The sequence below is a fragment of the Mesoplodon mirus genome, assembly GCF_964341445.2.
Source record: "Mesoplodon mirus genome assembly, chromosome: 3".
Taxonomy (NCBI): Eukaryota; Metazoa; Chordata; class Mammalia; order Artiodactyla; family Ziphiidae; genus Mesoplodon; species Mesoplodon mirus.
The window spans coordinates 102,375,729-102,392,227 of record NC_138978.1 but is presented as its reverse complement, the minus strand read 5'-3'; the positions used below and the strand labels follow the sequence as shown (position 1 = coordinate 102,392,227).

Below are 16,499 nucleotides of genomic sequence, written 5' to 3'. Positions count from 1 at the left end.
TTTAAAACATTAATCTGACATGCAAGGAAGGCTACTGTTGGACTTCTCTTTTAAATACGATGATTCATTTTCTCATCCCTAAATTTATACTAGTATAGTATAGGTTTATCATAGCTTCTGTTAGAGAGGATATCAAATAAGATTTCCGAGGAAATAGTTAATTTTATCTCCACTCCCAACAATTGTAATTTTACCTTTAAAAGATTATGGCTAAATCTGTATTAATTTACTTTTATTGCTTAGTGACCAAAATAAAGTGTCTTACAGTCATCTTATGCTGTACATACTATGTATTATGTTTGGTGAGTAACGTACATGTTAAAATGTTGTAATATGATTTAGAACACAGACTTTGAAAAGATTCTGAAATGTCTGGTTATCAATAGCAGAAAGTGCCACTTCTTCAATTCACTGCAAAGTGGATATCTATTAAACAATAAAAAAGGAAAGGTTTTTATGATTATTCCTATAATAGTGACAAAGGAATTATCTAATTCCCAGTCTATTTTTTTAAAGGTTTTTACTTGACTTTAGTGGAGACACTGAGGTAGCATCACAGGTGTATTTTTTTCTCATGTTTTTTAAAAGTTCCAAGACACACTGAATATTTTCACAAATGACCTGAATGCAGACAGAAAGTCTGATCACTGAACGGCCAGTGCAGGTGAGCTGATGTGGAACTCAAAAAAATGTGACATGTTCAAGTTAGTAGATATGATTATGATTAAATCAGAGCAAATCTAGGTGACTGGAGGATATTGAGAACAATCCACAGCAATATGCTCCAGGATATACAGTCCTATATAACACTTCCCAAAAAAGGCTTCTGTGGTCAAATAAGTTTAGAAAACTGAATGCTATACCTATTTGCAGGGGATCCACATTATCTGCTAGCATATAAAAAACTCCAAAAAGTCCTAAAGAAACCTGGTTAGCTTTGTTTAATGCTGTTTCCCAAACTAACGTGGCCACAGAGTCCTTTCCTTGAACAATATCAATCAACACTGAACACACAGTAAGAAACAATGGTCTATAAAAATTCAATAAAACCTCCTTACAGTGCAAAAGGGTTCTGTAGCTTCATAGTGCTGTACACATATTATCAAATGGTTCTCTAACTGCACATCAGAGAGACCTCTGGGAATGTAAAAAAACTTAAGTGGCTTTATCAGTATTACACCTATCTAGTTAGTAGAAAATTCAAGGCTTTAATCTTCTAATTTCTAGTTTAGAGCTTAATTTTCTACTGAAGGTCATAAAGACCACAAACTGAATATGTAATCAACAATAAAAGATTATTTTATTAATAAATATCAAAAAGTAAACATTGCTAAATTTTTTAGGTAATCCTCTCATTCTACACAATGCTCACGCTTTCTTGAATACTGGGTGTACTTTTGAACCTCACAAGTTAGGAGTGACAGAGGATACAGATACTATACTAGAATCCAAAATATAAAAGAATTATATTTGACTTTGAGTCCCAGTTTTCACTTTACAAATCGGGGTATTAATATCTGTCTTTAAAGGGCTGTTATGAAGGCAAATTTAAATAGATGAGTTAAAGGATGATGAGTTATATAGATGATGATATGATTATGAATGTTACAAGATACTGGTATTCTCCCCAAAATGTAAGAGAAATTAAAATCTCATTAACACAATCCTGCCCAGTGGAAGATAACAACTGTGGTAGTGTGATTTTTTTTCCATAATCCCACACTAAAGCTGATTTAAATTTACAATTAATAGTCTCTTCTAGGTAATAAAGAGAAACTTATACACTTGTAAATATGTACAAAAGTTGACTTTATGACATAAATCTTACTATTCATTTAAAAACAATACATGAAAACCACAAACATTAATCAAAATACTAAGGTAAACCTAGTGCATCAGCATACAAAACTGTAATAAATACATAAGAGTAAAAAATTTGAAGAACAAACTCAATAAGGCAACTTAGTCTTGGTTAGGGGTGCTTAATTATATGTCTCAGCTGAGGGAAAAAACTCTGCCTTACAGAGGTTATTCTGAAGATTCACAAAGAAAAGAATGTCCAGTGTAATTATTATGGCTAGAATTACTAAAAAAAAAACCATAACCCCCTGAGAAACACAATTACTAAAATTTATTAATACTTCAAACTCTCCCAATCATAATAAAAAAAGTTTTTCATGATGAGTATTTGTAACACTTACCAGTTATACCCTCTGCTAGAAGATCTGTCATTTTGCAACACGATGCCAAAAGCTTAGTGGTAAATTCATCTAGAAGCATTATCTTAAAATGAATATAAATTAAGAAATACTATCAGCATTTGACTGCCAAGAATTCACAAAAGACAGAATTTAATGCATTAAACCTACTCAAACTTATAAACTTTTTATAACATAAAATTAAAATATTAGGACAGTGGGCAAAATTATCTCAATTCATTTAACTTGCATGACCTAGAAATTTATTTCCTCAATATATGGACATATGATATTATACGTAAGTAAGCAAATCGAAATATTTTCATTTTGAAGCAGAGAACTTGTTCATTTTAAATGTATGTTATGTTTAACATCAAATTTTCTTAAAATTATAAAATGCCACTTGTAGAATAATAATTGTTCTAGGCACCGTTTTAAGCATTTTACACGGATTAATTCATTTAATATTTACAACTACCCTGAGGTACTTCCATCCCCATTTTATCGATAAGGAAACAGAGGCACAGAGATGTCAAGTAATTTGTTCAAGAAGCCACAGCTAATAGGAGGTAAAGCTAGGATGTGAACACAAGCAGTATGGTTCTAGACCCTATACTTTTATAGAAGTATAATAAGTAAAATATATAAAAGTCCTCAATAAAGGCTTCTAGCTTCATGCAAATTCTATGTGAGTATGCAAATTCTACCTTCCATTCGCCTTCTTTCTTGCAGTCATCAAACACTGTTGCTTTTATCTCTGCAAAGAAAAAGAGAACTATTTAGGAATTTTAATCAACAGTCAGAATAATTACTCAAAAGGTCCAAGATGGCTGGGGAAATATCAACTGGAATTGCTCAGCTACATAAAAAGCACATTCACTTGTTAAACTCGAAGTAAAAATCCAGTTCTCTTTAATACATAACCTATATGGTACATTTAAACTGTAATATATTTTTAATCTTTGAGAATAAAAATATTATTAAAAAGGCTAGGGACTTCCCTGGTGGCGCAGTGGCTAAGAATCCACCTGCCAATAGCAGGGGACACGGGTTCGAGCCCTGGTCTGGGAAGATCCCACATGCCGTGGAGCAACTAAGCCCGTGCGCCACAACTACTCAGCCTGCGCTCTAGAGCCCATGAGCCGCAACTACTGAAGCCAGTGCACCTAAAGCTCGTGCTCCTTAACAAGTGAAGCCACCACAGTGAGAAACTTGCGCACCACAATGAAGAGTAGCCCCCACTCGACGCAAATAGAGAAAAGCCTGAGCGCAGCAGCAAAGACCCAATGCAGCCAAAAATAAATAAATAAATAAATAAAATTTTAAAAGTCTAACATATTTAATTATATAGACATATCTGGAATATATTTCTGAAAGTATTATCTGACTTGGTTTTTCCTATTTACTTAAATCCTAAGTAAACAAGATGAAAACAAGAAACTGGGACTTCCCTGGTGGTCCAGTGGTTAAGACTCTGCACTTCCACTGTAGGGGGCAAGGTTCGATCCCTGGCTGGGGAACTAAGATCCCACATGCCACCATGGCCTGGACAAAACAAAAACAAAAAACCCACAAGAATAGCCCTAACTGGCCCATTGCTAAATTACATCTGACAATCAAAACTAGATAAGTAAGTTTCTTCCTGATTTACTACAATTTTCAAAAATGTGTCACAGCATTAGGATACAAATATTCAGAATTTATTTATAATCAGTAAATATTTATTAATGCGTTCCTTGCAATGATTTTCAAAATTAATCTAAACATATATTTTAAATTACTAAATAAAATACACAGAGGCAATTCACACAAATACCTGTTATTCTACTTTGTAAGATAAAAATTTCCCACATTTAATGTTTTATTAATTCTCAGTTAATTTTGAAAACTGTAGTAATGTGGACACATAAAATACAATTAAATGTAAATTACAGTAACTCTTGTTTTTCATTAATTCTTTTTTTAAATTTTATTTATTTTGTTTACTTTTATTTTTGGCTGTGTTGGGTCTTTGTTGCTGCATGTGGGCTTTCTCTAGTTGCGGCGAGCTGGGGTTACTCTTCGTTGCAGTGCATGGGCTTCTCATTGCGTTGGCTTCTTGTTGTGGAGCACGGGCTCAGTAGTTGTGATGCATGGGCTTAGTTGCTCTGCAGCCTGTGGGATCTTCCTGGACCAGGGCTCGAACCTATGTCCCCTGCACTGGCGGGCGGATTCTTAACCACTGCACCACCAGGGAAGCCCCATTAATTCCTGATAATGAGATACTTATATAATTCATTTAAACTTTTCTATTTCTTAATTTATATTTAAGTTAATGCTTTTGGAAATTTACCAACAAGTTTTTGGCACCATGTTAAAAAATGACATGTCCAAGCAGAGGGTGTATTTAATAAGGGTTACTGATACTCATCATAAGAATTGTGATCTGTAAGGTTTTATTGTGATTGAGAAAGTGTGGAAGTGTTAAGATATATTAAGAGGCTTATATATGTTTGCTGGCAAGATTATGATGTTATATAAGATTTATGGCAAAAGCCTGAAGTAACCATAATTTAAGCCTAAAGCAGTGGATTCTGGTATTCTACAGGCAAAGAGGAAGGATTTTCTCAAGTAGCACTGAGGCACTGAAACATTATGGTACTTCCCTTTCTAAGCTTGCTTTATTCCTGTATACCTAAAACAAGCTGAAAATCAAAGACATTTTGCTAATTTTTGCCAAATTTATGTCTTTCTCTTAAGAAATGAATGCTCATGGAATTTATGATGGAGCAGACTGAACAGCTCCCTAGCTGAACTCATTCCAGTCTTTACCACCTTAGAAACTGCACTGTCATATATGGCAGAAACTAGTCACATGCGGCTACTGAGCACTTGAAATGTGGTTAGCCCGAACTGGGATGTCCTGCAAGTATAAAATACACACCAGATTTCAAAGACTTAGTACAAAAAGAAATTTAAAGTATCATTTTGTATGTTGATTACATGTTTCAATGATAACATTTTGGATAAATCAAGTTAAACAAAATATATTTTAAAAATTAATTTCATGTTTCTTTTTACCTTTTTTTTTGATTTGGCTATCAGAAAACTTTAAGTAACATATGTGGCTTGCCGTTATTTCTAACTAGAATCTGAGGATACCTTAGAATCTGAGGATACCAAGCCAGTCAGTGTTAGCATCTCAAAAATGATAAAGAGATAACTAGTTTTGTGGACAGAGCTTAGAGGCATCCATGAAAAGTGATGTGGTTACAGGTAAAATGTGTTTGGAGGAGTCAAAGGAAATCACATCAACTAATATGACAGAACTAAAAAGGTATTTCCTCTAATTATTAATGAGAATTATTTAACCTTATAATCCATTTCTCTTGTACCCTAAATATGGATACATCCCAAGATTCAATTCTCTTACTTTTGCTCTGCTTGCTCTATACTCTTCCTCAGAGACCATACTCATCATCAAAGTATCCTCTAACAGATCTGTCCTTTAATTTTCCCCCCAACTTTATTGAGATCTAATTAACATATAACATTTTGTAACTTTAAGGTATACAATGTGTTGATCTGATACACATATACTGCAATATAATTACCTCTGTAGTGTTAGTTTACACCTCCATCACCTCACATAATTACCATTTCTTTTTTGGGGTGAGAACATTTAAGATCTACTCTCTTAGCAACTTGCAATTATGTAGTACAGTACTGTTATCTATAATCACAATGCTGTGCATTAGATCCCCAGAACTTACTCATCTTCTAACTGGAAGTTTGTACTTTGACCAACTTCTCCCTATTTCCCCCTAACCCCCAGGAATCCTTCTATTTTCCACAAATCCTCATCTCTCCTTGGACTTCTTTCCATTACACAATACAGGTTTAAGCACCTATGTGACACAAATTGAGATTAAATGCCCTAAAAACTGCTCTAGACTTCTCCATTCCTATGAGTTTTATTGTCATCTTCTTAGTCATAGTCTTCAGCTATTTCCTCTTTCCTCCATTTTCTAATCATTAGGCTGTACTGATTGTTTTTTCTGATGACTGCCGCTGTCACCAGCATTGCCTTGATTCTCATCATCTCTCACTGAACTACTGCAATAATCTCCTGTTTGGATTTCCTGCTTTCTACCTCCAACCCCTTTACCTTTTCCAATCCATTTTTCACACTGTTGTCAGAGTCATCTTCCTGAAGAACAGCCCTGTTATATCAATACCCACCTCAAAATTCTCTCAAATGCTCACTGTTACCTACAGAATAAAATCTAGACTCTTACTATTCAACATCCTCCATCAACTGGCCTCCAACTAAGCTCTAAATTAATCTTCCACCAGTCCAGATGGTACCCAATTAATGACCTATTAATACCAATTACTCTATCTTTGCTCCTTCTGTTTCTCCTATATATAAAAGGAAATGTATTTAAAACTGTAACACCAAAGAGGATGTGAAAACACTGAAAGGAAAAATAAAAGGAGAACTAACAAAGTAGTGTATAGCATCAGCAATGCCAAGGTATACTTGTACAACTATCTTTAATCACAGAGAAACTAATAAACCTGATAAATATGCAAGAAAAACTGATTTGTCTGGAAAACAGGAAATGAACAGGTAAGAATCTTTATAAAGGTAATCCCAGGGGCCTGGGGCAGAGGTAAAAGTAATACTCATTACTAGTTGAATAAAAACAGACTGACCTGCGCTTCCCTGGTAGTGCAGTGGTTAAGAATCCACTTGCCAATGCAGGGGACACATGTTTGAGCCCTGGTCCGGGAAGATCCCACATGCCACGGAGCAACTAAGACCGTGTGCCCCAACTACTGAGCCTGCACTCTAGACCCCACACGAGCCACAACTACTGAAGCCCGCACGCCTAGAGCCCATGCTCCGCAACAAGAGAAGACACCGCAATAAGAAGCCTGAGCACCGCAACGAAGAGTAGCCTCCACTCGCCACAACTAGAGAAAGCCTGCGCACAGCAACGAACACCCAACTCAGCCAAAAATAAAAATAAATAAATTAAAAACAAAAAACAAAAAACAGATTGACCCGTTCATGGGAAAGACCACTTAGGGCTTTCAAGGTTTATTGTTTAAAAATTTTATGAAATGGGACTTCCCTGGTGATCCAGTGGTTAAAACTTTGCCTTCCAATGCAGGGGGTGCGGGTTCGATCCCTGGTTGGGGAGCTAAGATCCCACATGCCTCATGCCAAAAAAACAAAAAACATAAAACAGAAGCAATACTGTAACAAATTCAATAAAGACTTTAAAAAAGATGGTCCACATCAAAAAAATGTTTAAAAAAAATTTATGAAACAATATGAACAACATGAAAACTGAGGACTAGTATAAGACCACCTAAATATATACAAAGGCAAATATTAAAGCAATTATTTCTAGGTAGAAATTTAGTAAATTCTATATTTATTCTTCAAGCAAATACTTTACAATTAGAAGTCTGAAGGGGGACTTCCCTTGTGGTCCAGTGGTTAAGAATCCATGCTCCCAATGCAGGGGGCCTGGGTTCCATCCCTGGTCAGGGAACTAGATCCCACATGCCGCAACTAAAAAAGATCCCGCGTGTGGCAACAAAGACCCTGAGTGCCGCAACCAAGACCCGGCACGGTCAAATAAATAAATATTTTAAAGAAAACCAACAAACAGCCTGAAGTGTTCCTCTCTTAAACATAAGGGTGTAAAGGTAAAAAGCCACCGCTATAAAATTGCTTGATGGCAATGTAAGTCAGAACAGTAGTTACTCTGGGGTAAAGGGTGGAATTTGGCCTTGGAAGAGTTACGGGGTGCTTGGAAACATTCCATACCTCAATCTAGGTGGTAGTTACATGAATAAAAATTTATCCATCTGGGACTTCCCTGGTGGCGCAGTGGTTAAGAATCTGCCTGCCAATGCAGGGGATACGGGTTCGAGCCCTGGTCCGGGAAGATCCCACATGCCGTGGAGCAACTAAGCCCGTGTGCCACAACTACTGAGCCTGTGCTCTAGAGCCCGTGAGCCACAACTACTGAAGCCTGCGCGCCTAGAGCCTGTGCTCCACAAGAGAAGCCACCACAATGAGAAGCCCGCGCACCACAACAAAGAGTAGCCCCTACTCGCCACAATTAGAGAAAGCCTGTGTGCAGCAACAAAGATCCAATGCAGCCAAAAATAAATAAGGACTAATAACTAACTAATAAGGACCTACTGTATAGCACAGGGAACTCTACTCAATACTCTGTAATGTCCTATATGGGAAAAGAATCTAAAAAAAAAGAGTGTATATACGTATATGTATAACTGATTCAGTTTGCTGTACGCCTGAAACTAACACAGTATTGTAAATCAACTATACCCCAATAAAAAAAATTTTTTTTAATGTATCCATCTGCACATTTAGCATTAGTGCACTTTACACTAGCATTATACTTAATGAAAACTTTAGGAACAAGAAAATGACTTCCTTTCAGCACTGTTCTAGTAAGTCCCCAAAATGCTGATGACTGCTGTTTGAGAACGAGGAAAAAAAACCTTTCAGCTTTAGTAGCTCACCACTGCTACAGCATGTCTGAACATTTAGCTCCAACCTACCTTTCAGTCTTCATCCCCCTATTTCTTGCAACAAATACTCTGTACTCAAACAAAAGGAATTATTCCCTCTTCCATAAACAATCACATGCTTTCACATCTTTGGGTCTTGGCTCAGATTTCGCTGTCTGGTAAAATCCTACTACCTTTCACTGTTACCTCCTACTTGGAGTCTCCCCTGATCCACTCGCAGAGAGGAAATAATTCCTTTTTCTTCTCTTCTCCCATGAAACTTCTTCATGCTGCTAATATAGCACTTAGCACCTATGTACCTGTCTCCTCCCACTGAATTGTAAACTCCAGGAGGTCAAGGAGTGTATGCACCTAGAATAGTGGGCGGCACAGGGTAGTCAATAAATACTGATTTAAAAGAATACATGACTCTGCAAATATCCAAAAAGTAAAAGAAGAGAATTTTGCTCAACAAGATAAACTTAAAGAAGTGACCAGAATGAAAAAAGACATAAAACAAAGATAATTGATTAAAACAAAAAACAAAAAAATATATTTTATACATGCCTATATTGGCATAAATAAGTTCTCAAGGAATTTATAAGAAACCTGAGTGGCTGTCTCTGGAAAAGGAGTCTGGGGTCTGGGTAGGGATGAAGATTAATTTTATTTTACAATCTTTTCTGTTATCAAAATTTTTTGCCACATCAAGGTATTTAAGAATGATTAAAATTATTAATTACAAAGATTTCGAAGGAGGAGGGAAAAGTTATGTTAATGTTAACTGTTTAAAAAAAGCAAGTCACAAAATGACAAATAATAAAAAATATATCTGAAGCTATATAAGGACTAGAAGAAAAATGTGAAAAAACCCCAAAAAGCTTATGATTTAATGTGCAAAGAATTAGCTCAGATAAATACATTGATTACTTTTATTTGTAATTTTACTAGGTTCATTTTCTCTAACATTTCCTCTAAAATATACAAGGTGAATTAGACATTAGACTATTGTTTATAGACAAGAAAGAAAATAGGCTATACTGAATAAGGAAAAAAATGTCATAGGTGGCTTCAACTTGCTTTATGGTCGATTTAATTACTATTGTTTTGCTGTGTGTTTTTCAAATAAAGTTCATCAATTTTTATTTAAAATCTTTTATCAGTGATATTTTTATGACCATTCCCCCCCGTAGCAAAAAGTGGCAAATGAGCAATACCAAGCACTAGAAACTTTTACTGATTTTAAGTATGGGAATTAGTTTTGTAAATAAATGTATCCCTTTGCATTCAAATATTAAATTTTTAAAAGGGGTTTTAATGTGGTCCCTAAAGGCTGATTCCTTCTCATGTTTTAGGCCTCAGCTCAAATGTCACCTACTCAGAGAAACTTTTCCTGGTCCACCTACCTAGAACAGTCCCTTTCTATATATAGATATCACAGACTGAAATAATCATGTTTATTCTTTGTTTACATACTTATTTTCTATTATTCCCCACTTGAATGCAAGATTCATGAAGGCTGGGAACTTGTCTGCCTTCTATTGCTGTATTTCCATAGGAATTCAATAATATTTATTGAATAATGGGGGAAAATTACAAAACTGATCTACTGTTTTCTTTTCCCCACTGTTTACTTTTCACAAGCATTATTATCCATTGCATTCTGCCAGGGCCTGTTTGGAATTTAAAGCTCTAGAAGAGGGCTTCCCTGGTGGTGCAGTGGTTAAGAATCCGCATGCCAATGCAGGGGACACGGGTTTGAGCCCTGGTCCGTGAAGATCCCACATGCTGCGGAGCAACTAGACCTGTGTGTCACAACTACTGAGCCCACGCACAACTACTGAAGCCCGTGCGCCTAGAGCCCGTGTTCCGCAACAAGAGGAGCCACTGCAACAAGAAGCCCTCCCATGGCAACCAAGACTACCCCCGCTCACTGCAACTAGAGAAAGCCCACACACAGCAATGAAGACACAACGCAGCCAAAAATAAAATAAGTTAAAAAAAAAAAAAAAACCACGAATCTATTTTCTACTAATCTCTATAGATTTGCCTATTCTGGACATTTAATATGAATGGAGTCATACAATATGTGGTTCTTTTCAACTGGCTTCTTTTCATTTAGCACAATGTTTCCAAGGATCATCAATACTGTAGCATGTTTCAGTACTTCCTTCTTTTTTATTGCCCAATATTATCCCATTGTATGGACATAACCACATGTTATTTATCCATTCACCAGTCCATGGACATTTGGGTTGTTTTTGACTTTTTGTCTATTAAGAATTATGAGGCTATGATAGATAACAGGTGTATCAGCTTTAACATCTGTTAAAGAGATAATAACTCTTGTAGTTTTGATATTTGTAAAGAATAGTGCCTGGCACAGAGTTATGTTCAAAAAATATTAATTCCCTTCTCCCTACTTTACAGGTAAATTGAAGGTTACGTTATTTATCTTTCTAACCTGACCTAACTATACTACCTTCAACCTAGCAAAACCTTTTCCCAAATATATGATTCTCCCTGAGGAGATTCCTCCATCATTTCTTTCAGACTTTCTCACCTTTTGCTAACAGAACTCAGAGGCTCCCACTTCTCTTTCTCTCTCTACTTTAATTAAACTAAGGGTTGAATGAATATCATCTTATCTTTTAGTTATGTTTCTATTTCCACAAAAATTCGAAGAACTATTTTTTTTAATCTGTATAACACTTCCTTCCATTCAGTGTCCCCTCTTCTTTACCTTACGCTCCATGTAGGTATCCCGGTGCTACCTCAAGTTAACAGCCCAAGACGGAAATTTTGTTACCTGTAAACGCTCCCTCTTGCCTAGTTTCCATGCTATCAATACCGAGGTTACTATCATTAACCTTTTTTTTCTGATAAATGCTGATGTTAAGGACCATCTTGGAAATTATACAACACAATTCATTATCCATTTTCATATAAATGTATTTAAATGCCACTGTGATTTTAAAACATTACCAAACCTTAAAAGGGACCCATGTAAATTCTGAAAAACAAAATGCTAACCTTATAATTATCCAATTAAAAAAATATTTTCATAACTTTTTTTCCCCCTTCTATTTATAACCCTTGTTTTTAGTATGTTAAGCAGTATGCCAGTTACCGATTTGGAGTTTTAATTTTACACAGGAGCTCTGTGACTCCCATAATTTTGTTAACTCAGTCACTATTTCTGTTCCTTGCTCAACAAGCTGGAGCCAGAAATACTAATTAGATGTTACCCCTTTCCACTACTAGACCATAATTACTTTGAGCCCAGCAATGCCAACAGTGATGGTTCTTCCTGTTTGGCGGTTTCATTCCTTCTCTAAGGGGGCAGACCTAGGTGTGGAGTGATATTTATGAAAGTCGTAGATGATACAGCACAATGGCAGAATATCAGTAACCAATAAGTATTATAATACAGTCCTAGCAGAAGGGAGTGGCTCCGAGAGTGGAAAGGAGGAGGTGAAGGTGCAGATCTGCCCCGAGATTTAATCATTCCGATGGTCCCTTCTCAAGAATTCTTTAGAAAGTGGGTTCTTCTAGAAGGGAAGAAGGGTCTGTTTAACAGTGAGGTTTTCTTTTTGTTTTTTTAAAGGACAAGCATTGTAAAGTACGGTTAGTAAAACTCTCGCTGATACTAAGACGAATAAGCAGAGTAAGCAGTCTTGGAAAACTCAAGCGTGGGGAGAAGGGGAGGGGCGGGATAGAGAAACACAGCGCTCAGACTGTCTCGGGTGGAGAGATATCGCCGACTGGTGGGGCCCCGGAGGCAGCGCAAGCGAGGAACCGCGCAGGGGCCGCGGGCGGAAAAGCCGGGCCCGGGGCCGCTCACGCAGGGCGGGGTTTCGGGTCCAGGGCCCGGCCGAGCCCAGCGCAGAGGGCGCCGGACGCCTGCGTGAAGGCCGCGTCCTCCCGCACCCCGCCCATCGTTGGTGCTGCCAGAACGAGGGCTGGGAAGGAAAGCAGGAAGAAGTGCTAACATGGACGTGGGAGCCAAAGCAACGAGTGCCCGTGGCGGCTCCCCAAGAGACTGCTGGTCTGGGGCAGGAAAGCAGGGCCCGGCGCCGCGGCCTCCTGGCCTTCCCTCTCTCAGCCCCTGCCCCACCGCACTCACTCTGCCACACGATGCTCTTCAGCCCCCGGTCCGTCACCGGAGGCGCCATCTTCCCAAACACCGCTGAGGACCAGCCGCCGCCTCCCACTCGCAACCCACTTCAGCTGTTAAAGGCGGTTCGCCGGGCCCCACCAGTCGCTGAGGGGAAGGCCCCGCCCACACGCACGGGCCGCGCCCTCCGGTGACGTCACGGGCGTCCGTAAGGGGATTCCCGCCCACTCCTGGACTGAGGCTGCGCAGTGCGGGTGGACTCTCCGTGGGCAGTTGCGCGCCCTCTAGTGGGAGGCTGTCAACCGAATTTCGACGTCCTGGGACGTCAGAAAGCGAAAGCGTACCGACGGATTGTGAGCTAATACCATCTTAAGAAATCCCGAATTCACGCATACGATTCATGAAAAAGGAAGGGATCCTTCGCTTTACAAAAGAGTTCTTCACTTTGCGAAGCGGTTTGTAATAGACTCTTCACTCAGTCAGCTACCGAATAGAAAATTTAGCCTCCAAAAAGTTTATTTTATTCATTTTTCAAGGACATAATCATTGTGTAGAACTATGAGGTGCTGTCCACTGTGACCAGAACGCTGCAGGACTTTCAGGAAAGTCAAAGAAAGGAGACCCACTAATGGAGAATTTAAAATCTAATTAGCTCAATTCCTGGCATGCCGAAGGTAGTCAAAAACTGGTTGAAGTAGCGAATGCCTTAATGGTTACAATATACATAAATGAACCAATAAAATAATAATTATTCAACACACATAAATTCATGTGGGAGGGGCTATCAATGCTTTAGGATTTAAAAGAAGGGAATTATTGCTGATTCACAAAGGATGTGATTGGAGCTCAGACTTAGAAAGTTTAAGCAGAGGTCTATTTCCTGAGATGGTTCTTTTTTTTTTTTTTTAATAGGTAGAAGTTTTTTTTTTTTAATTTTATTTATTTTTGGCTGCACTGGGTCTCCGCTGAGTTGCGCGGGCTTCTCATTGCAGTGGCTTCTCTTGCTGCGGTACGCGGGCTTCAGTAGTTGTGGCACACGAGCTCAGTAGTTGTGGCTCACAGGCTGAGTAGTTGTGGCCCACGGGCTTAGCTGCTCCGCAGCATGTGGGATCTTCGCGGACCAGGGCTCGAACCCGTGTGCCCTGCATTGGCAGGCGGATTCTTAACCACTGCGCCACCAGAGAAGCCCACCTGAGATGGTTATTTTGAGACTTGAAATCAAAGCAATCATAGGGGAATTCCCGGGCGGTCCAGTGGTTAGGACTCCCCGCTGTCACTGCTGAGGGGGTGGGTTCAATCCCTGGTGCTGGAACTAAGATGCCGCAAGCTGTGTGATAAAAACAAAAAACAAGAGGTCAATCATGAATTAAAAGAGTTTAGTTGCTGAGAACCGCCCCCCCCCCAACTGTAACATAACCATCGTATACTCGTGGAAAGTAGACTTTCCCACACCCATTTGCAAAGAACCACTGGTTCAAGTCGGTCACATAGGGAAATGCAAATGGTTAGTCACTACTAGTAATAACAATGGCTAACATTTACTGAGGGCTTACTATATGCCAGGCACCACGCTAAGTGGATTATCTCATTGATCCTCAAAGCAGCCCTTACAGACAAGGAACCTAAGGCTTAGTGAAGTTAAGTAACTTGCCAAGGATGCACAGCTAGTGGTGCGGTGGGAACGAGAAATCAGGCTTGAGCTACACAGAAAGCAATAGGGCAGTCTGTGGGATAACTGGCAATTTTTGCTTTTTAGCTTTTTAGGAGAGAGAAGGAGAATGGAGAATAAAAACAGCCATAAAATGGGTTCAAGCAAAACCTATGGCATGAATGGTTTTTCCATGCAAGTCTTGTATGGGCCAAGCTGGAGCTCTGGCCTCTTTCAACCGTATTTTGAATGCACTTAGGTGGTCAGAATTTTAAACAAATGCACACATTACATTCCTCTCCCTTTTCAATTTTAAATCAGATTTTACTTAGTATACCCGGGTTGAGGCCCCAGGGATAAGAAAAAGACAAAGTACAGACTCACCTTTCCAAAATGGAGCTCTTTGCCCTAGAGGGTTAAACCAAGACAGAAGAGTGATGTGGGTGGAAGTGCCTGCATCCTCTACCCTTGAGGAGAATGACCAGGTGCCATGGGATAACATAGAAAGGCCCTTCTGGGTTGGAAGTTTGACTTGGGTCACATGGGGTATAGCTGTGACTCATGCCCCTGAAGGCCAGATTCCAAGGTGGCAGTGTGAAATAGTGGAGCAAATGTGGGTGTTAGCAGCATATAGACATGGGTCCACAAACCCTGGCTTTGCCTCTAATTAGTACTGTGACTTGAAACACTCCAGTGTCATTGCATTTATTTGTTGAATATGAGTATAATATCTCAAACTTCACAACAACCCAACAAGATGATAATCTTTATTGCCATTTTACAGATGTGAAAACAGATTCAGAGAAGTTAAATCACGTAAGACCTCAAGATGGCTCCAAAACCATTGCCCTTTCCATCGTACCACATTGCCTAACCTCACTTGCTCCCCTAGTTTCACATAACCTCCCTGAGCTGTCTCTCTAGTCTCCTTTAGTTGGTTTGCCTAAACAGATTGAACAAGGAATTTGAATTCCCTGAACACGACACAGCGGAATGGAAGGTAAAACCCACCAACGCTGGTCAGAGATGAAAAATCTGCTTTGCATAATTTGTAGAGCTGATAAACAGCTACAATGATCGAGGGCTGAATGTAAAAGCTCTTGAGTTAGGGCAGATCACTCTCTCACCATCCTATTCCCAGGTCTTCTTCTCTAATAATTTATCACTTAATCATGATAACCCAGAGAAATATTTTCCATAAAAATATCATGGATTAGCAGGTCTGATCAATGGCCCCCTGATAATTTGTGTTTCAACTGGTTAGCTGTGAGAACATGGATGAATTCCTTGACCTTCCTGGGTCTCATTTTTGTTATATGTATAAAGGAATAATATTATTATCTAGCTCACAGGGTTTTTATGAGAACGAAATGAGTATGTGAAAAGCACTTAGAAGCATGTAGTATGTGCTACGTCCATGTTTTGATTTTATGTTCACCCAGTGGGGACCACACTGTCTTCTGTGGAATTCTGAAGATGCCTAGCTAAGTAGACAAGCCATTTCATTTTCTGTGTTCTGGTATTTATAGGGTATGAGCGTACTGGTCCCAGCCCTCTAGTGTCCTAGAACCAGGGATCCTGGCCTTCCATTTGGCCTTTGCCCTCAGCTCTTTGGCTGTTCCAGTCAGCCATGGACACAACTCTTTTCAGAGGGCACACCCCGCCAGCAACCGGGCTCAGCACGCAGTCTCACATGGGCTCTGAACCACAGCCCAGAACGCTGCCTCAGTTCATGGTTGCCCTCACAGGGCATGGACCCACTCTGAACCCTCCAGATCTTCTCACCAATCTTTCCTCACATGCCACAGCCCTCTATCTTCTGTTAAGTTAATTAAACAAGGAGGCCATTAGACTGAGGTCGTTCTCAGACCTTAGCCACTTTCGTAAGCAAACAAAAACCTAAGTCTGCAAGGGTCTCGAGGTTAGGAAACCAAAATCTAAGGACAACCAATCACAAACAGCCAACTAGGGTTTCCCAAATAAGGCAACCACTATAGCT

At 39.1% G+C, this 16,499-nt stretch overlaps 1 protein-coding gene across 1 annotated transcript in view; it reads right to left on the bottom strand.

Annotated features, from left to right (window-relative positions):
* STXBP3 (syntaxin binding protein 3) overlaps positions 1 to 13,005 on the bottom strand; it is a 54,709-nt gene extending 41,704 nt beyond the window's left edge. Inside the window, exons 1-3 of the mRNA XM_082614340.1 lie at positions 12,862 to 13,005; positions 2,906 to 2,955; positions 2,202 to 2,283 (exon numbers count right to left, since the gene is read on the bottom strand). Coding sequence (XP_082470466.1) covers positions 2,202 to 2,283; positions 2,906 to 2,955; positions 12,862 to 12,910 — 181 coding nt within the window. The 5' untranslated portion in view covers positions 12,911 to 13,005. The remainder of the gene's footprint in view (positions 1 to 2,201; positions 2,284 to 2,905; positions 2,956 to 12,861) is intronic.
* Positions 13,006 to 16,499: the final 3,494 nt, after the last annotated feature.